The sequence below is a fragment of the Sylvia atricapilla genome, chromosome Z (genome assembly GCF_009819655.1).
Source record: "Sylvia atricapilla isolate bSylAtr1 chromosome Z, bSylAtr1.pri, whole genome shotgun sequence".
In the NCBI taxonomy this organism is placed as follows: domain Eukaryota; kingdom Metazoa; phylum Chordata; class Aves; order Passeriformes; family Sylviidae; genus Sylvia; species Sylvia atricapilla.
Window position 1 is genome coordinate 79,318,941 of NC_089174.1, and position 23,262 is coordinate 79,342,202.

Genomic DNA, 23,262 nt, shown 5'->3' on the forward strand with positions numbered 1-23,262 from the left:
TACTCAAGAAAAATTTGGATACAACCTGTGCTATGTGCTCTGGGATAACCCAGCTGGGAGCCAGGGAGGTTGGACCAGAAGACACACTGTGGTCTCTTCCAACCTGACTCATTCTGTGACTCTGTGTCATTGTGCACTCTTTGGCTGTATTTTACATATTTGATGCAGACGTGTCCTTTAAATGTCTCTATTTTTCACTTAACAATTAAGTCAGTTTCCTATTCTAAGTCTGAAAAGAGGTACAGCCGAAGAAAAATATTTACAAGGCTCTCAGAAACAATTATTTTACTCACATATGCAAATAATGTCTAGTACCTACTGGAAACTAGGAAATTGAGAGGAAATAAAGATTTTGACATAGCTGTAGAGGCTTTCAGTCATTGCGTGAGTAGAATGACAGATGATGTTCTGGCTACCACAAAACATGTATCTTGAAGATTTTTTGCCCATACATTCTTGCCAGGTTTTACTGATGGTGTTCACATGGTATGTTAATTCTTAAAACCAAACTTGCAGTGCAACTTTCTTTAATAACTGTGTGGTTAAAAAAACCCCAACTTGTATAAAAGCTAAAGGAATATGATTTCTGCATCTTATCAAATTGGCATTTGACATATCAAGCCATCTGAAGAATTAGCTAAAAGCCTCAAAGAGCTGAGAATTCAGAATTTTAAAAGAATTTTATAAGAAGCCAAAGATATCAAACACAGAAAAAGCCTATGGTAAAAACATTCCTATGATCACAGGATATATGCTATCACTATATGGGTTTTTTTCAGCTTCTAACCAGTCTAAGCTCTTCACATAAATTCCAGTCACATGCCATGTTTGCATGATAAAATCGCTGTATATATTAAATAATATAGTGTATCTGTGCAATAACATGTATAGAACATACACAAAAATATCTCAAATGCAGGTGCCAATTGGATGGCGGCAGACTATTCCCAGTGGTTTCCAGGAACAGGACAAGGAGCCAAAACATAAAACACAAGTTCCACTCAAGCTGAGGAAAAATTTCTTTGCATTCAAGGCAGAGCATTGGAGCAAGTTGCCCACGGAGGTCATGTAGTCTCCCTTTCCTAAAATATTCAAAACCCAGCTGGACATGTTCCTGTGTCACCTGCTCCAGATGACCCTGCATTGACAGGGGTTTGAATGAGATGATATTCAGAGGCCCCTTCCAACCCCAGTAATTCTGTCATTCCATGTAATTCTGTCATTCCATGAATACATGAAGTAGATGTATGAAACAGGAATTAGAATGAAAAAACCCTATTGGGAGATTAGGGGTTTTGTAACATATGTGACAAATTCACAGCAACATCACCAATACAACACAAAATGTTATTTACAGGAATTTGAGAGCTATTAATATTTATTTATTGGAGGAGTTCTCCTTCTTCAAGAAGCAGGAGAGAGGGTGGGAGGCTGAGAAGCAAAGAGGGAGGGAGGGAGGGAGGGAGGGAAGTTATTACAGGTATTTTTAAATTGTTATTATTATTAATGTTCAGATCTTATACAATTGCTTTTGAATTCTAAAATTCATCTACACTAGATGTGTAGGGGCTTCTTCATAGCCTCTACACATTCAATATAAATGAAAGCATAACTGCCCAGTGATTATCTAACATAATACGTGGACTAAAAATAACTGTTTACTTCCAACTCCTTTTTGTTAATCAGCTAATTTCTAGCTTTCATTTCAGTCCACACTGGAACTTTTAATAGTTCCATTAGCTAATGAGTCTTTTCAGAGCCATCACAATGTACTACAAGTGCTATCTTTTGATGGAAGGCCTGAAATATTTCCAGACCAAACACTACTCAGATTTTTACCGGTGTCATAGCAATATACTTTTTAAAACTATATGCTGATATTTTAAATGTAACAAGTGACTCTGCCTGCTCTATGTCTGTTTTATATAGATGCTGGAGTGAAAGAGGACTTAAAGTATATGAATATTGACAACATAATCAATGTTTCAATGATAATATTGTGAATTATATTAAAGACAAAATAAAAAGAACAAAAAAAATACCTTTTAACCACTTCTCTTTCATAAAGAAAGTTAGAAAAAGGTAATGGAGGAGAAAATATTTTCAAAGCCAAATATTTAAAAATATGAAACAGAGTAGGAAGGTTATGAGTCAAGTCTCAGAAGGACAGATTTAACTGGAATCTGAAATCAAAGGGTATACAATGAGTCTTCAGTTCTAAATTTAAAGTCCCTGGTAATACATACTAAATAAAATGTAATGCCACTCATGAATATATATACAGAAACACGAACATCAGAATAGAGATGATGCAAGAAAAAAATCACATTGATTATTAACTAATACTAAAAAGGTGATAAATTAAAATGTATTCTTATTTTAAACTCACTCACTTGTGACCAATCTCATGTGCAATGGTAAAAGCTGAACCTAGGCCAATGTCTTCATTAATGCTGCAGCTCCTTTCAGGCTCACACATTCCAGCCACAGAGGCCAAGCCTGAATAAACAGAAGGAGACACAAAGGGTCATGCCAAGGTGTTTCAGTCTTAAAAGCCCTAGTTATAAATGCCTGGATTCTTTTTAATAACTTCTATGCACAGAAGGAGCAGTTGGCAAAAGGTTAACTTTCTAGTCATTTGCAAAATCACTGGGGGGAATTTCACTTTGCCGGCTAGACATTAATATTTTTTGAACTGCAGTCAGTGCTGGAAAATGTCTAGACTAGGGGTTAGATTTATAAATTTTACTTCTGGTAACTTGGGACCACCTAGTAACTTGAGCCAGGAGAGGGAATTCAAGAAAGCATTTCTATTTTAACATTCTTGTGCCTGAAGAAAGCAAAATGTATCCACATTATTTTTCTAAAGAAATCTGTTTAAGTTTAGTGGGTTCATAAAAGCATACAAGCAACTTTTTTAGCTATGAAAAACCTCACATGGTACGTTAAAAAAATTAAAAAAACAAAACTGAATGCATCAGTGAAGAGAGAGGAGACATGTTAATAACAAGCACACATTTAACCATGGAAGTCTTTTCCATTTATCACCCAACATCTTCTGGCATTAAAACCTTATTGTGTTACAAGGGCATTTTAAAAACTTTCTTCAGAGAGAAAACACCATTGGCATTTACCAACTACAGTTCTTCTGTATCTTACACATTTTTCAGCAACAGATTATTACAGAACATACTGCAGCCATAATTTAGTGCCATTAGAGAAAGATTTAAACATCATGTTTATTTAATGTATTCCTCCCCTAGAATTTCTTATTTGAAAGAAGCAGCAAGCTTTTCTTTAAGGAAGTTACCTGCTCAGTTAACTATATTACAAAAAACCAAACCAAACCAACAACAACAACAACAACAACAACAACAACAACAAAAAACCCACCCCACCAAATCCAAACAACCCCAAAAAAATAACAATGAAAAAATTTGAAACGGCTTAACTTTGGTTGAGACATGAGGGGAATGGAACAGAGGGTAGGGAAGAGAGAAAGCAAACTATTTATACAAGTAATAAACTATTTGAACACTTAAAATTATTCTATTTGGACTAACAGTAAGGAAGTCATAATATGGCAAGTGTCTACATGAGTAATTAATTTGAAGCCATGGGAGTGGATCATCACACTGAAGCACTGGTGTTGAGGCTCCGGGTGTATCTTTGCAGGCTGGTTTGGCCATTCTGGACTAGTTGAATCCTACAGGCTGAACATCACTACACATGTGACTCAAAGCTTCCTGAAGGGAAAAAATATTGCAGGGGTATCATGAGAACACACCCCACAGGTGATCTCAGGTCTCCTGCTGGCACATATAGAGGATTTGGGGGGTAGGCATTCCATGTTTTCTCCCAAACAAATCTAGTTTGGACACAGTAAAACTAGTCTGATAGCCAAACTGACATGGGCAAAAGCTGACAATGCTCAGTGTCTAGAGAGTTTGCAGTTTGGAATCTGCAAAAAATGCAGCAATTACAGCTCACCCACACTGTTCTAACTGAAGAAATTCTGAAGACAACATGGCAATACATTTATATACAACTATCATGTTCCCCTGCAAAGTCCACCATATTTGAATGATAAAGTCATCGCCATCTTCAGGTCTTATAACTGAGGACTTGCTTCAGCGTATTAGAAGACCAGAGTAACATAACTCCACACCATACTTGCAGAAAGTGAGAGAGATAAAGTTAAGAACTCAGTCAGTGACTCAGACTTTAAAGGGACTTGTCCTTCACTGGAGCCACAGAGACACTACAAAGACTTTTGAGGTCCACCTTTTCTAAGAGGTTCTGTGAAAGGTTCCCTGCTTCAGGTGTCTGAAATAGGATACAGATGTTTATGCCACATTAAATTTTTTACTTCTGTCTCTTCCTAGAGTACCAATTATTAAGATTTCTTTCAACCTTCTGAGACCTCTCTGTGACATTTTTTCACAGACTCCTTATGTATATAATTACCTTTAATTATTGGATGTCAGTGTGACAAGCATATCAAATGCCTTACAAAAGAGGACTACGGGACCTTGTCTCTTCTCCAAATCAGTGCCTATAATGCAGTGAAATTGTTGTGGTTTTGTTGCCAAGACCCCTATAACAGTAAGTTGGAACTGATATAATATGTGAGTCTTATTTTTAATTTTTTTAATTGAACTTTTTTTAAATAAAATATTTGCCAAATCTATCCTCTGTTACACTGGATTCAAGTGAAGCAGAATTTGCCTTTATGCCAAAATCTGATCAACTGAGAACCAGTACACTAATGATCTGTGTTAAAAGTATCACATAAAAATATTAAATAGTTCATGCATGAATGTATTTTCTTACAATCTTTTTTTTAATGCTTGCAAACCACTTCTACAACATAATCTCTTCACTTTCACCATCTCCAATGTCAAATAAAATCAATTACATCTAGAAATTCATCAGCATGATTTGTCTTTTACTAAAGCATGCTGCAGGTTTTGTCTAAATTTATAGCAGGCAAAATTCTGGTACCTTTCTGGTACCATGTAAACTACACCCCTCTGCCAGAAGCATTGTACTGACTTGCCAGAGACTTACAGAAAAGGTTGACACAGGTTAAGGCTATCAAGCATACAGTAACATAGGGCAAGACACAGCAAATCCAATAATGAACTCTGACTGAGAAAAGTATTAATAATATGATCTAGCTAAGTTAGAATTTTGTCTTTAATCACCTGAAAGAAAATCAGCTTACAAAAGAGTGCAAACTGAAAAAAAATATCTAAACAAGTGTTATATTAATCTTTGAATAATGTTTCCTTTATATGTTAAAGCACCATTGGAGGCAACAACCTATAGTTATAGCTCATCTATAGTTATTTATTGTAGTAAGTAACTTCTGGTGACATATTTAGGTATGGAGAGAACAATAGCTCCCCATCCTTAATCTAAGGTTGCCATGTGCACTTCTCCATTGTCAAAGCACTGTTTAAGTAGTTTCAATGTTATTGTATTTTCTATCGCTGTGGGGTTTTTTTAAGTCTGTGAAAGAAAAAAAGAAGCTGTACTCCCTGTATACAACACAGCAACAGTGTGAACCTCAAAAGTCCATTTCTTTTGTAAGGTTTATGGGGGCAGTTTTATAACCTTTCTGAAGATTTTTACTTCTGTTTTTTAACTAGATTATGGACACTGGTAAATGGAAATAAACAGCAAGTTCTCTTCTGTAAGAAGTAAAATTGAGTCATCTGCTAGGTTTTATCAGAACTACAGCTGTCAGAGCTGTACAGCACCAACTCACATACTTCAAACTTCCAGCAACGCATGAAAGAAAAAAAATCCATCCATATTATCTTTTATTTTTCATGTTTATAAAACTACAAAATTTTGAAAGTACAAACTTTAAAAGATCTAATCAGTCGATAAACTAGTAGCTACGTATAAAGCAAGGAAATAGCAAATATAAGCCAAAATTTCTCTTTATAATCTTACCCAGTGTTCCACAAGGCTTGTTTTTATAAGTGCAGATATCATATCTGTTAAGAAAAAAAAAGCAGATAAAGCATGTCAGTGAACCACGTTTGCAAGATACTTGGTATATTTATCACATATCTGTATCATAGTCCAAGTTGTCAGACCGCAATCGGTTTAATTATGTGCAGCCAGCTGGTGTCGGCATTTTCTGCACTCTGGTGTAAACCACAAGCTGCAGTACACTCACAGCCGCTGGCCTCAGGCCAGTGGGACACCTGCCAGCAAGAAAAAAATGGTTAAAGTGGATCTTTGTAATCACCAGCTCCATAAAGCAGTCTACCATTCTGTTATGAAGTTACAGCAGCATGGCTATAGACCGCTACTGATTCTTAAACCCTACGTTTTACATACTCAGCATAACTGGGAGCCTCCTATGGTCTTACTCTTACAAATCAAACAATATTAAGTGTAAGTCGTACTACTTAGACTTTAATTCTAACTAAAAACCCAAACTCTTAATTATTATGCCATTTTTTAAAAACATCTTATGAACTGTCATCATAGCGCCCTTCTCCTTATCGTTTCATAATTATCTTAAGAATATGTGCTAACAAACTAAAATGAAAAAAACAATCTGCAAAAAGATAAAAAATTTCTTCGAAGGAAAATTTTTGTCATTGTAGATAGAATCTTTCAAATACAGAAGCTAATGAGTTTTTGTGTAGTTAATGCGTAAATATCTGGAGCTAGCAATGAAATTAAAATGTTTTCTGTGGCATAGCTTTAAAAATATCAGTGGTCATGCAGCAGTCAATTCATTAATTGCACCTTCATATTTTGATAATGCAATCCTATCATATGGATAGTGATAAAAGCTCACTCCCACAATGCTATTGATTTTCAATGATTTATATGGATTTCCTTGATTTCTGAAGCATATAATGCTTAAGAGTAATTTCTACTCTTTAGAAAGGCAAGTGAGAAAAAATATGAAAAGATACTATCCTAATGCTTTAATTTTAAACCCAAACAGTTACTAATTTCAGGCCACCAGACATTTTCTGTTAAAAATGCCATAAGAACTATTATCACATAGAAGTGTGATCACAAGATATATACCTTTCACTGCTAAAAGAGTTATGGTCTGTCTGCAAGCCAAATCCATGGACAAAATAACAAAGCTTAAAATTTGGAACAAATCCAGTAAACTCTCTATGCATGCAGACTGCTGTGACCACATGGAATTCCTTTGATTTATAAAGGGTACTGAGTGTGGAGCAGTTTTTGGATTAAGCTATAATTTTGAACTTAAATGTTCATGTGCACTAATTCCATCAAGGTGGTTCAAACGTACATTGATTTCTCAGCTCAAGTAAAATGCTGTCCCTGAGTTCAGCAGAGCTGAAAACTTGCCTCATGCCTTTAATCACCTTACTATCCTACAGGTATGCATCTGAAGTTACTCCTCACCCAAGGTTCAGTTTCACAAATAACTGTGGGAGAATTATATTAATTAAAGAGAGAATATTATTAATTAAGTCCCTTGTTTATGTGATATTTTTGAAAAATAAAGACCACAGTATTCTTCAGGTTCTGCTCGGAAGTGAGCATTTTTCATTATGCATCAGATGGCATATTTAAGAAGATATGATGATAATGAAACTTAAATTAGATAATAAAACTAAGGAAAAGATAAATTTATTTTCCAATACACCAATTATTTTTGCAACAACATACCTGTTTACTAACATGTTCTAAATGTGCATCACTAAATATTCAATTTTTATAGACAATGTATTAATATTCTATAAGGATATTAATACACTCTCATAGGCCCCAGTTTAACAGGAAAAAGCTTTTTTAACTTTTGAAAAAAATTTCAGTATCTAATGACTTACTTTGTCTACATCATCTTCCAGCTCCATTTTTTTATCTTATTGCTTTCATATGAATGGTTTCTGCTAGTGATTTGTCTGAGAGCTCCCAGCATTCTTGTGAACCAAACTGCTTGCTTCCATAATTTGCTTCTCTAAACAAGTTTAAATCAGACTAACTTATCTTTTTGTTTGTTTTCACACCACTTCCTCTAACTTTATTTTGAGCCTTCAAGGAATCTATGTAGTTCTCAGATGCTGGGTTCCAAATGCAGGAAACTATAGATGTAGTACTTAACAGATAGTAATTTTAAGCCAAGAAACCCCTCAAAATACAAATCATCACAACTGCCCATAAGATTAGATAGGTCTAATTGCTATGGGAGAAAAAAGAAAAAGAAAAAGAAAAAAAAAAAGGAGAAAAAAAAAAGAATAGAGAAAAAAAGGCAACCCACAAAGAAACAAAACAAAAAGCCAAAAGCCCACACCAAAAAAAGCAGCACAAAGGTACAGTTTGATTGCCACAAGCCTACTAAATACTTCACGAGCTAAAGAGACCAAAAAGGAAGATTCTCAAGCCAACAATTATCTCAACCAACCATCAAAGATTATGATAACAGTCACAATTATGATAACTGCAAAAATGCTGGTTCAGTTCACTGACAGATGGTGTAAGAGGGACACCACACAAAAGCTGAATGAAAGAACACTGTTAAATAGGCAGATAACTTGGGATAAGATGGCAGCCAGATCATTTTGAGACAGCCAAGAAAAATCTGTGCCCAAGCCAAAAATGAAGATCATATAACTCCTAATAAAGTGGGTGCAGTCCCTGAAATGTGACCACACTGGGGAAGTGGAATGGAAAAGAGGTAGGAGGGAAGATGGTTGATTACATGGCCATGCCTGCCCTGAAGAAATCAGAAGTCATTTCATGAGGCAGATGGGGAAGAGGTCTGGGCATTCCTATGGGGCTGCTGAAAAGCTACAGCAGACAGACAGGAAATGCATGATGAATGTACAGCTGTCACTGACAACTCTGACTGACACATCAGCCAGAAGGACTGTGCATAGACAGACCATTATCTGTTCAACAGGATGCTCAAGGACTGGAGCAGTAATACACTCCGGTCACGATCGTGCCACGGATCAAACAGCAAGAGTCAGTGACACTTTAAACATACAGGGACATTTCAAAAAGAAAAAATTCTAGTCTTTTTTGGCAGAATATACATGCACCATGCTAAAATATACTTACATACTGTATGAAAAAATTAAAGAGATCACACTAGACACTGAAATTCTAGGTGCATTATCAAGCTGTTTTAAAACTCTACCACAATTTTTTAAGAAATGTTCCTTGCACAGATTTGTACTATGAGAACAACTGATCTCAAAGAACTCCCACAAAAAGTTGTGGAGATGGCCATGATTACTAACAGGCAAAACATACCAAACTAATCGGTTTTGGAGAAGCCAGCTTAGTAGTGTGTACACAAGATCTGTGCCAGTGGTACTCAGTGCAGTAAAAAAGCCACTGACATGTTTATTTAATCTATTAGTGTAGATGTAAGCTACAGACTATCTCTTCAAGAAGTCTCTGTTATCTGTAACTCTAACCTGAAGAAAAATCCATTTCCTTTGCAAATCTGATGACTGGCATGATCCTGGTTATTTGAGTAGGACACTTAAGTCAAACAGATAAGAAAGACAAATTCTCTGTGAATACTGTAAGCACTGCTCAAACTTGTCAGGTAAATTATCTGCAGCTATAGCCAATCCCAGGCACCTCAGGGGAATACAGCCATTTGTCTCCTGGTACATTGCAGAGAAAAGAGAGAAGATTCTTCCTGATTCCTGCAAACTGTCAGTTTTCCAGCCTAATGCATGCAGTTGTGCAACTACGTACCTCACACAGAGTTCTGTGACAGCAAAGGTATTCCCACATTAAAAATCAAAATAAATTAAAAAATAAAGAGACATACTAATTCACAGATTTGATTACAAGAAAGCATCACAATGATTCAATTGTACCTCCATTCTCTTAGCATAAAACTGTAAGTAATTTATTCTAGAAGCTAGAGAAGATAAAAAATACTCTTTAAAAGCTATTCAGTCACACATTAAGAATTGTTCAGAGCATAATTGGAGAACAACTGCCCTAGGTTATCCAGTTATCTACCTTTCCCTCCACAGCAGTCATTTGTGAGTGTTTGCAAAGAACACAGGACAGCTCATTCCCTGATAGAAGTCACCAGCTCTGTGGCTTAGGGCACTTCAGAGACAGAGACTGCATTTAATTGTTTTTCTTTTATTGTCTTCAGATATTTGTTAATTCCTCTTTATTCTGAAAAAACCGAATTGTTTCAGTGTCTGTTTGGGGGACATGATTACGCCTTTATCAGCAAAGTTGGGTCACACTGAGCTCCTTCCCTTTGAAACCACTTTTTAAATTTTCCTTTAAATCAGATTAATATATGGGATTTCTCACATTGTACTATTACGCTGTGGCCCTTCTGTCACCAGCATGTGCACCTCAGGAGCTTTTTAAACTTCCTGAAACATGTGTAACAGTTAAAAAAGTTATTCTAACAGTGGCATTAACAGTAGTAGATGCAAAGGCAAAATTAATTATTTCTCCTTACAAGTTAATGTGTATTTATAAATTCAAGGATAACAATGCCCTTTCTACCAGTCTCAAACTGACCCATTAACTGAAAAAAGTCTCTATAAAACACTATTATTACTAGCTGTATGTTACTGGAAATGTCCAGTGCACCACAAAGGACTATTTGTATCAGATTAACACTGAGATAGAAAAATACCTGTTACAAGATTGGAAACATACATGAATCCTAGTATTAGATACATTTTAAAGAATTTCATTAATCAACAAAAATAACACACATAATATCTTTAGGTACAGTAAGTGAGTAAAGTATGAAAATTCTTATTAGAAGAGCAAACTGTTCAAAATCTGTACGAAACATCAACTGTTTACTTATACAGACATCAAACTACTCCAAAATTACTCTGAAACTTACCAATAAGCATGAGTAATATTTAAGATAGATATTGACATAAATAACCAAGGCTTTCTTGATGGAAAGGAGTACAGGAGACCAAAATACAGTCACAGTAAATCACTGAGGGAACACCTACAAAGTTGGATGGCATTTAAATGTTTAAAAAAAAATATAAGAAAATTCAGGCTAGGCAAAACCAACAAGTATGTATGACTGGACATGAAGCTCTGTGTAAGTTTCAGATAGGTGAACATGTACTTCATATATATAATATTAGATTTACCAGTTAATCTGCTTATAAAGGTTGTCAGAAAATAAAATAAAGCCCAAACACTGATTCTCTCCTGATTAAGGGTAAACAGAGCTAAATACTACAAATTATGATTATTTCATTTTTAGGGAATATTTCCAGACATGTTATCTCTGAAAGCAAGGTTTTATTTTTCACTTTTAAACCAAATTATACTTTGTGACACTCACTTGTAATTTATTATAGGTTTCGAGAACAAACTCTTTAAATAAGAACTATCCTTCTCACACACCCTTAGTCAACAAACTTAACAAGTTCATTAGAGTTACATATTTTTTTACTTTTTATTCTTCGTGCTGTGCAACATTATTTATCTATGATTTGTCCATCCTTATTACATCTATCATAGATGTCTCATTTTTGAATAAAGTAGAAGACCAGGCAAAAAGATATCTATTTTGAAAAATTAAATTAACCTAGTTCCAACACCTATTACTATATTATAAACTGAACTGCTGCCAGATCAGACTGGAATCTCAGCTTTCTCTTAGCTGAGAGAAAACCTCAAATCAAAACCTTCAAGCTATCTGACAACTCCAATTCCTATTTCTAAAGTATGGAAAATAAGGGGAAAAAAAAAAAGTGACTAGCTTGTACTTTCACCCTACCTCCCTACCTTTTTGGTGGGTTTTTTTTGTTTTTTTTTAATGCATATACCTGGTTATATTTAAAAAGTGGTCATTTTGCAAGTGCAGACAATGTCACTAATGCTAGAGAACTGGATGTCACTAATACTAGAGAATTGCAATGGAATTAGTAACTCCTAAGATAATTTGGTCATTCATTAGATTTGCACAGGTTGCCAACAGGAATACTCTCTACTACAGTATTTTTGATGTCTTTCTAAAAGCTTTTCTTCAACACATCCTTTGCCTTACAGAAAGTGGTACACCACAACAGGATTCTGCCCTAAAATAAAGAACACGTCTTATTTGGTTCCTTCCTCAAAAACCACAAACCAAAAAGAGCTATTTAAACCAAGGAAGGAAAAGAATAACATACATGTTACACACCACTCATCAGAAATAGCTTTTTCTATTATTAGTTTTCCATGTCTTTAATGCTTCCATAGACAACCAAAGTCTGTCTCTATTGGATTTTGTTCTGATACTTAGCTTGGATGGATAAATTTTGAGTTACAGCCAGAAAAACTATTGCTGCTGTAAGTTCTAGTTCTCCTGATTTATATGAATCTTTTAAATAATTGCACTGTAAATGAAACACTTCCATACCACTTTTTCTAAATTGCAAATGCAGTCAAAAAAAGTAAAAATAAACACAGTTCTGAAAAAAAAAATTAAAGCTGTCATTTGCATTCATCAATTTCGGCAGTTCAACAATAGAATAACAGTTGCAAGTTTATCACAATCAGTAGTATTATTAGTGCCCTTAGGACATTCAGGATAACTCCTGATCCACACAAAAAAAATATTAGGCAAATGAACCAGAAATGTTGAGCCACCTACCTGTGTGACAATGGTGATTTCAGTAATATTCAGCATTTGCACTATGACCAGAGTGTAGGAAATATTTGATTTGTTGCATTCTGAACCTCTGAAGTATTTGAAACTTTCACTGTGTTCCCAGTATTGAGCCCAAATGTAGATGGAGTTACACAGACATAACTAGCTCAAACTGGGCTAGAGAATAAACTAGAAACTTCTACAGATCTACTCTAAGTACACTGCTAACAATTCCTCTATCAGTACATTCAGGATAAGTCCAGCAATTAGTACATAAAGCTTTTTTTCAGAGGACATTGACACTAAACAGCTCAAGCAGCTTGTAGGGCAGGCAATGGGGTTTTTTAGAACATGCTAATACAACCAAATCTGGGGAAAAGGAAAGCTAGCAAAACTAATTACATAGGTGTGGTTGGGGGCATCCTGCCACACAGCAGAAAATAGGAAGCAACTAGTCTAGACCTCTGGCAGAAGGGAAACACAGCTAATAACTATGATTACTAACCAAGTTTTAGCTCTGTTCTACAGAAATAAATTAGATAAGTTAGAGCAATAACATATTGCACATACATGTCTAAGTTATTTCTATGATTTCTTTCTATGATTTTACGTATGTCTTTTTTTCCTAAATTTCTGAATACTGTAAACAATTAATATACAAACTCTGAGAAAATCACATATCTTTGTACACAAAATGTCCACTTTATTTACCCTTACTCACACTGCATATGGTATAAAAGGCTAAGCACTGGCTGTGAAGAATAGCAGCTCATTAGGATGATGGACCACACCTGGTACAGAAGAACCCAAGAACTGGAACATGGGCCAGACCACAGATTCCACTATCCTAATACCCTGCCTTCAGAACTAACTAAGAGAAGGCCCAAGAAAGAATAACACCACTGCAAGCATAAAATGTCAATTATACCAGTACTCTCCCAACTATTTTTGGCTCAGAATTTTTGAGACAGATGTGCTTCTGTGTATTTAGTACTTTCAATGGATTTTTCTTCTGTGAACATGCCTAGCCAACCTTTCAACCTATACATATGTCCAGCTTCCATAAAGTGACTTGCCAAGAAGTTTCAACATTTGCTAAACCTTGCATTAAAAAGGGCTGCCTCCCTTCTTCTGGTTTTGAGTCTTTCTTCTTCTATATTTTCTGGACAGCCTCAAGTTCTTGTGGTGAAAGATGCTATGAATGATTTTTTTCCTCATTTATGCCCTCCGTACAGTCTTGTAACTGGTTAGATCACTGTAGGGTCATCCCAGATCTGACTTGTCCAACAGTTGACTTCTCCAAGTAAGGGAATCCTCAATTTAGTCAATTTTTTATAAAAAAAGTCATGATGTTTCAGTCATCCTTGAAAATCAGATTTTTTCCGACTGAACAGTCAGAAAAATACACAGATTTTTCAGTCATCCTTACTTCTCTTCTCCAATTCTTCAAAACCTTTTGAAATGAGAAGGCCAGTGTGATGCAAACTATTCATGATCTAGGCATACTATGACCAGTTTAATTAACAGCATAATAGGGTTCCTTGTTCTTTTCCCAATAATCTTAAACATATTTAATCTGCTGGATTAGCAACGTATACTTGACATGTAGCCCAAATTTTCTCAGAAAAGTAACAGTATTTTACAATAACAGGAACAATTTTTTACTACTTCTGGTTCATATTTGTACAAAATTTCTGAGAAAAAGATTGAAACTCTTACACATATACTGTCAGAACTTATTTTTCCTGAAAATAATGACAACAGTACACCCGGTGCTTGGGCTCAATTAAAGAATCACAAAGTTAGATTTACACAAAGAGTTACATTTCAATAGCTTAATGCAGTAATTAGAAACTTCTTCAGTCAACGTAAAAAAGCTTATTTGATAACTTCTAAAGGTGAAAAAAGACAGTTACTCCACCCAAATTATTTTTAACCCTGTCTAGAATCAAAAGAATTTTTTTTCCTAACAGCATACTCGCAGCAATATATTTTATGAGTATAGTGCTTTTCTCTATAAGCATGTGTTACAGTAACTTACAATAAAGGATTTCTCCTCTTTGAAAAATGTCAGTCAGCAATTTGATCTGATTGCCTAAAGAACAATACAAAGCCAATTGAGTGCTGGACATGCGTGGTAGCTTTCCAGACGACATGCAAAATACAGCTAACAAAGTTTGAAGCTAGCATATTCTGTACTCTGTGTGTGAACTGAAAGTAAAAGAAATACACAGAGGGACAGAAGGAAATGGCAGCAGAAGCAAAGACTGTTCTGAGAAAGAGGATCAGTTTAAAAGAAATACACAAGTTTATCAGAAGAAAAATATGTCAGAGTTTGTTAGAGCACATCAACGTGTCATGTTAAGACCAGAAGGAACTTAATTTGATTTTCTGTGTCCTTAAAAAGGGGCTGGCAAATGGAATACATGCACTTTTCATGGATCATTGAAGTGTGTCCGCATGAAAAGCAGAACATGGGTTCTACAATTCAGAATTGCATGCAAATCTTTGTTTCATCTTCTTTTCCATGTTACACAAGCCAGGAAGAAATATTAGCTCTACTGAAGACAAAAAAAAAGTTTGTGTGATATCCATAATCATTTTATGTCTAACTTATTTTTTACAAATCATTTTAATGACAACAGCAACTAACTGTTGTGAATGAATAGCTGAATACCTTGAGAACATGAACTGACTTTATAGCAGTGGCTCCTCATAAACCACATTACTCTTATTGTATACAAGTTAGGATTAGTCAACTGTATCTATCCAGGCTGTCTGAAGACATACATCCTTACTTCCCTTCACCTCAAAGAATGTAAGAGGGAAGCTGGTGCAATTCATTTTATTACTTCTGACAGAAAAAAATAATCACAGAACTAGCTAGGAAAGAAAATGGGCTTCAGCAACCATGACCTGTCTTGCAAAGGGATGCACACCTCAGGACACCTTTCTCTGTACATGAATTCTTCAACCTAAGCTATTAAATCCATATTAAAACTACATGATTGTCAAAAGGAATTTCTCAGTGATTCCTTATATTTAAACCTTCCATACATTATTCAAGCCTTCACTTTGTAAACCAGTTTTTCAAAGCTAACCTATCTTGAAGTGGGAAAATAAATTAATAAATTCCTCTTCATTACATTTATTAAGCCCACCAAGTATTTAGCCACTTTTGTCTTTTCTGAAAACACTTAAGGTTGTATTTCCAAAACTAGTGTGGTTCCCCCTAGAGATGTTATGAAAGAAAAGTTCCATTATTTTTTTAATTGACAATCAACTCCTTCATACTAAAATTGACCTGAACTTCTGTTTCATTTTTTACCACATACGGCATATTACCATGAGACTATTAAAATAATTATTCCCACAAGTTTTATAAAATTTTAAATGCTGAACAGAAATTTTGGCGGGCTCTAAGGAGAACTTCTATCCCCACGAGGCCAGTCAAGTAGTAAAGTGGTCTGCCCAAAAAGGTTTTGCAAGATTTGACTGGGTAAATTCTTGTGAAACCTAGTTTGATCTCATAGCTCAACCTGCTTACGGGATAACAATTGGACTGAAGACCTCCAGAGGTCCCTTCTGGACTGAATCCAATAGATTATAAGTAGATGTTACCTAAAAATCTTCACATAATTTAATTAATAATTAAGAAACAATAAATATTACATTCTACTGCAATTCTTCAGAATTTTCACTGGAAAGTAAGTTACATGTAAATTATGTTACTCAAAACGGAATGATCATTAGAACCATAGTTATTGTATAGTATTATATTTTTTATCAGTACAGAGGCTCCCTCTCCATTCCACTCTGATTTGGAACAATTCTACATCTTCCTTACAACTACACATGAAACCTCTTGAACTTCATTCCCCAATTAGCTGACTGTAAAGTTTTAAACACCTGATATTGTTCTGTAAAGCACACTCTCTTCTGTGATGCCAACACAACATTAACTGTAGGAAATCCAGAAAGTTCAAGCTGAAAGAAGAATATGCAGGCCTTATTTATTTCTGCCTCAGTAAATTTTAGAAATTATTGTACCTAAATCATAAATAATGCCAGGTAAATAACATAAGGTTCTAGAAACAAGAAAAATTCACATCCAAGAAAGTATTTCTTTCAATTGTGGCTGAAAAAAAGAGGAGAATTTCACTGTATTAAGGTCACAAAATTATTAATTTTTAATTATTACTTTCATTTATGTAAAGTTATTGAACTAAAAAACTTATCCTCAAATTTATAGAAATGGAAGGATCAATTTAGAAGTTTAATAAAGTAAGGATGCTTTAAAAGAGGTTGGATAACATGTAGGAACTACCACTATTTGATTTTCTTTTTAATTTATTAACTGTAATTTCTGATTTATAAAGTAGTCTGGTTCTCATTTGTTCAGTTTAAGTTATTTTAGTGTTTCTATTTTTGTCAAGCATGGCTAAATACAAGTCATTTACAAATGTAAATACTTTAATAAAATTCCCACTTTTGCTTGGAAGAACCTGGAGAAAAACATCTGGTGCTCCTCAGGACTGTGTTGGGGCCAATCCTATTAGCACCTTTATCAATTATGTGTATAGACCTCTGCAAATGCACAGATGACACCAGTGTGGGTGGAGTGCTGACCTGCCGGAGGGCAGGAGGGCTCTGCAGAGGGATGTGGGCAGGCTGGATCATGGGCTGAGGCCAGTGGTGTGAGGGTCAACAAGGGCCAGGGCTGGGTCCTGCCCTTGGCTCACAACAGCCCCAGGCAGGGCCACAGGCTGGGACAGAGGGGCTGGAAAGGACTGGGGGTGCTGGTGACAGTGACTGAACATGAGCCAGGCTGTGCCCAGGGGGCCAAGAAGGCCAATGGCATCCTGGCCTGGATCAGCAATGGTGTGGGCAGCAGGAGCAGGGCAGGGATTGTCCCCCTGTGCTGGGCACTGCTGAGGCCACACCTCGAGTGCTGTGTCCAGTTCTGGGCCTCACTGCAAGACAGACACTGAGGGGCTGGAGAGAGTCCAGAGAAGGGCAATGGAGCTGGGGAAGGGTCTGGAGCAGCAGTGCTGTGAGGAGCAGCTGAGGGAGCTGGGGGTGTTTGTCCTGCAGAAATGGAGGCTCAGGGATGACCTTGTCACTCCCTACAGCAGCCTGAAGGGAGGCTGTAGAAAAGTGAGGTTCGGCCTCTCCTTCCAGGCAACAAGTGACACAATGAGCAGAAATAGCCTTAAGTTGTGCCAGGGGAGGTTTGGATTACATATTAGGAAACATTTTTTCACAGGAAGAGTTGTAAAGCATTGGAATAGGCTTCTTAGGGAAGTGGTAGAATCACCATCTCTGGAAGTGCTCAAAAAACATGTGAATATGACACTTGAAAATATGGTTTGGTGGTGGTGATGCTGGGTTGACAGTTGGATTTGATAATCTTAAATGTCTTTTTGAACCTTAATTATTTTATTATTCTAAGATTCTAACTTGTAAAACTCTAAAAAAATCTGAATTAAAATGTTATTTTTATTAGTTAAAAATTTTTATTAACTTAAGATGCAATAATCTCTTTAAGTTCTTGAACTTAAAAGAATGTGCAGGAAAAGGTAATGCAGAGAGAGAGGGCAAATTCAGCAGTGCACAGACTATAAAGAAGAATCAAGTGTTTCAGTGAAGTTACTACCTCTAGCACAGTACCATACTATTTAGAATGCGATTTTTAGGAAGGGAGACATACAGGAACAGAATTTTTTGGACTGTCAAACAATCTGCTTAATTGACTCAAGACATAACCAACAACAGAATTGCAAAACATTACAATTATCCTGACCAGTGCATCTCATACTATTGCTATTGTTTCATGCTTGGTTTTTTTAACCACTAAATAATTTAACAATTATAGCCAAAATGTGACTAAAATGGAACGGCTTCAAAACCAGTCTTGGTCAAAGACGCATAAACAGTTCCATGGCCTAACAGATTGCATTTCACACATCTGAAAAATTCCTTGGTTTTGCTAGTATTTGAAGTACAATTTCTTGTTCTTTACTGATTCCAAACACACTGTTCAGAATTGCATAACATATTTCACTCTGCTTTGGCAGGTGGTTGAAAGAGCTCATAGGGTAGAAATTTCTTCTGAAAGAATCTGGACAATGAACATTTGTCAGCGTTACTTATGACCTTGCAATTTCTAAGCAGGACTAACTGTCCTAAAATAACAATATAAGCAAATACCTTTCATTACAGCTAAATTAATGTGCAAGCTAAGGAACTGCCTGTACCTCTTCCTACCTATTTATCCAATCACTTAGCACTCCCTTTTTCAAGCTGCTAAGAGTAATAAATGAGAGATTTACATGTGCCTGGCTAAAGTAGCATGAAGGCAATCCAAATGCAACCTCGGCGCTATCCAAAGAGCCATCTTAAAAGGTCTGAAAAAGAATCACATACATTTGGAAGCTGAATGTTATCAGCTCCCAAAAATACAAGCTTTTCAGAACACAACCTGAACAAAATGTTCAGAAATAACAAAAATACTAACTTTAATAATTTACACCTGATGTCCTAACATAATATTACAAATACCTACAGCAGCTGTTTGATTCAAACAGCAGTATTGGATGGTCTGCAAGTCAGTACAAAGCTAATTTTAAAACAAGGTTTTGTAACTGGCCATATGGAAAAGAAAAAATGAATTTTGGCAGTTTCTGTTCTTCTTCCTTTGACCTTAAGGCATCTTGTCCTCCAAAACTATAACTGCATTAACTCTCAGCTTATTGACAATGAAACTGTCAGCTCTGTGGAGTAATCTAACTTCTGTTGTCTTGGTACTTCCTAGTAAGTTGCTTAGATTTTTAACTATTACACAGACTCTTATATTTCCCTGGCATGCGTATTACTCTACGTAGACCAGGAGTCTTCCCAGAAAAGTCATGTTGGTCAACATGTACTCCAAAACACGTAAAACTGTAAGTTGTTCAGGAACTATGTCTCAACTTCAGAAAGAACTCAAACAAACACATGAAAAAATATTTTAGTTAAATGATCTGAATATTCTTCCTTCTCCATTCGACTGACCAGGATTTGACACTCCAGTTTGTCTTATACTAAATCTAAAGCCATTACTAAGAGTTCCAAAATTTCATCTTTTGTGAGTGAGTAACTAGTAAGGTTACACAAATTCCAAACTACCAAAATTACATCTCACTGCTAAGATATGCTACTAACAACGTTTTCAATTTTAAAAGCAAGTGAAGAACAGAAATTATCTCACTCTTTTGAAAACATCGTTTTTGGGGGGCAGGGGTGGGTGGGTGTTGGGCAGCAGGGGGTCAGAATTAAAACCAGAGAAAATTAAATAAGTATTTGACTTCAAACAATGCAATATTTCATGGCTTTTTGTTTCTAGATATGTAAGGAATTTTTAATTAAATCTCTTATTCCTAAGAACTAATAATAACTTGATTTTACAAGGGAAAAACATCTCTCCATTTATCCACAGACCTATTTTAGTACCTGTAATTCCAGAGCAAGTGTTTTCACAGCATCCCTCCAAAACTGACTCAAAGATCACTAATAGATTCATGCAGTTTGATTGCTAAAAACAATGCCAGTTACTGTAGCAACTTCTGTATTATGGACATATATCTTCTTCTACTTGGAGAAATACTAATTACGATAATTACCTAAACAGAGAATTGTCCAGAATGACAACTATATTCTGAAAGATAATAAAAAAGCTTTCAATTCCAAATTATGAAAGTCACAATGATTCTCATTTAAAAATATATATATAAAGTGCACAGGTGTAGAAACATCCTTTTTCTGCAGCAAGGACACAAGCAGTACCCAGGACAGAAGTGTATCTTGCAAGGAAACTGTAATGTCATATGCACAAAAACTCAGACTGCAGACTAACAGTAAATTGTCAAACTCTGAAAACTCACGAAGGTACTGATTCAAAATTATTGTGGGGACAAAATAAAGCTGTGGGGATATTTTCAGGACAATCTGTTTGCCCAAGAAGGGCTTGGGCAGAAAAATTAATTAATTATTTCAAATCACGTGAAGATTTCTTTGGCAGGGGACAGGCAAGCAGGAATCTAGAAACCTAGAATCTAGAAATGTAATAATGTCTAAAAGTTTAAAATTTAATCTAAAATTCTAGAGAAAGAAAGATGGCCTACTATCCAATCTGGAGAAAAATGGAAATTCTGACTGGTAGACCATTAAAAGAGCATTAAAGTAGGAAAGTGCACAAAATAATGATTCTGCTTTCAAAGCCATCACAGAAATAAATTTGATTCTGGGAGAATCTACTCCTCAGTGCTTGTCACCATACAATAGATCACAAATCCCATCAGCAGATAGCTGATGGCTTTTAGTAAACCAGCCTTAGATTGCTGGTTGAGAATATATCACAGCTATCAGGAACAAAACATCATGAAACATCACAGGAGTACACCTCGATTGTAATTTCTGTTTGGGAGGCTGAAGAGGATTTATTTTTTAATTTTACCAGATTCCAAAGAAAAAGAAAGACTCCAATTAAAGGGTAAAATGAAATCCAAGAGGAACAGCAGAAAATGCATCTTAAGCATAATTATAAAATAAGCATAAATCATTCTTTTCTGCTTTGTGGAAGCTCTTACTGAATATTATAAAAAGCTTAAGACTGTGTTTCCTGATTTAATTGTTCTCTCAAAAAAACCCAAAACAGAACAAAACAAAACCAACCCAAACTAAACAAACAAAAACCACAAACCAGCAAGCAAAAAAAACCACCACCCTAACACCAAAAATCTTTGGATGTGTCCAGTAATGCTACTTCAAATCTGTATCATAAAATAGAAGGAGCAGCACTACAATATGGGTATATTTCTAAACCTGGTTCTTATTTCCATTTGTAACTTGCTAAATTTTCTTCTGTGGAAAGCAGAGAAAAAGTATGAAGAAGGTGTGGATATTGCTTTTCAGTGACCAGGCTGCACAAAACCAGAAGAATCCAGACAACCCTACTCTACTATATAAAAGAAAAAGCACATGGTGTAGAAGCCTGTGGCTGGTATAAAAGGGCAGTGTCTTTGGCATAAGTACTAAGAATAATGAAAAGATAGTGAAGCCCAGTTTTTCTCATTGCTATGGGCTCAGGGGACACAGACATCTGTGGCACGGCATGGACAAAGGTACTAACAGCCAAAATTCTAAGACTGTAACTTTATGTGACCCAACTACACTGGTGGTAAAATTCAATTTTCAAGTGAATTTCAGTAACATGCATGTGAAAAGCATGTATTTAAACACTGTACTTAATACTTAAAAGAGTTTACAGGTCATTTACATTTATGCCTGTAGTGGCACAATCAGACCTTTTAGCAGGTAAGAACACATGGTAAGAGATCCTGTTTGGATACAATGAGTGCAGAATATCAACACAATCAAATGTATACGTTTCACACACAGAATTTTCACTTTGGCATGAACACAACTCTAACAAAATCATAAGACTAAGGTGACTAAAGATTTGACAATCTGGCCCTGTTAGGTGCAAGCTAACAGGAGTGAGTGAAGTGTGGAGGAGTGTATGTATGGGAGAGCACAGCAAGTATCTTAATAGTAACACACACAGCAGTTCACAGAAAAAGATGTTATTAAGCAGCCATAGCAAAGACTGAGACAAGCTAGAATGTAACAGTTAAACAGACATTTTGTCAGAATATGATGTTTGATATTCATATTCTAATGAGCAGTGGTAGTCAGGATCAATACCATACTGTATCTAAAAAAAGGAAACCTTAAATACAGATGACCTAGGCACCTTGGCGACTCAGAGGGAAGACTGCCATCTACTGAGGCAATAACTTAATTATAATACAACTGGCAAATCCTATTTTTGTCGTGAAATAGAAAAGGAGTTTTAAAAGCAATATTTAAATGCCTTCTCTCTCCTATTGAAAATCTAAGTTTTTTATTCTGAAATATTACTACAGTTTATATGAGGGTGGCTCTGTATTCTTAGTAGGTTAGTGTTTCAGCTGAATTAACACTCATACTGAAATATGTCTGAATTGGTTCTGAGGCCTCTATTTCTAAGCAACTAAGGAGCATTCATTTCCAAGTAAAAGATGTCATTTTCTGAATAATCTGACTTTTTAAAAACCATCATATTTAGACACAAAAACATGAAGATGCTCAAAATGACACCTGAAAAAGGTCTTTATGCCTTTTTATTTTCCTTCATATAAGAGTCTGATGTTGAGTATAACTATGTTGGAGGACAAAACAATAAAAAGCCCATAAAGAACAAGTTACAGAACATATTCTGAATTTGTTTGAACTTTGGGTTAACAAACTTGTTGATAATCAACCTAAAGCATACTTCTCAGCAAAACTATGTACTTCTAGAAACATTTGCAGTAGTCAAAGAAAAATACATAAACTCTTGGTATGTTCTGTTTCTCACTCTTTGCCAAGTATAGCAGAATATTTTTTGTGTAGAGATTTCAAACACTTTAACTTCAATTGTATAACACAAGTGATTAGTTCTGGATGTTTGTGAACCAATTCTTCCTGTGCTTTATGTATCTGCTAAGTATACAATACACCCCTGAAATCTGGTCAGTGAAAAGTACTAGAAATGGAGAACAAACTGCACTGTCAATGTCTCT

General features: G+C 35.6%; 1 protein-coding gene across 1 annotated transcript in view; it reads right to left on the minus strand.

Annotated features, from left to right (window-relative positions):
• ADAMTS6 (ADAM metallopeptidase with thrombospondin type 1 motif 6) overlaps positions 1-23,262 on the minus strand; it is a 138,848-nt gene that overhangs the window by 79,269 nt on the left and 36,317 nt on the right. Inside the window, exons 7-8 of the mRNA XM_066339996.1 lie at positions 5,965-6,008; positions 2,394-2,499 (exon numbers count right to left, since the gene is read on the minus strand). Coding sequence (XP_066196093.1) covers positions 2,394-2,499; positions 5,965-6,008 — 150 coding nt within the window. The remainder of the gene's footprint in view (positions 1-2,393; positions 2,500-5,964; positions 6,009-23,262) is intronic.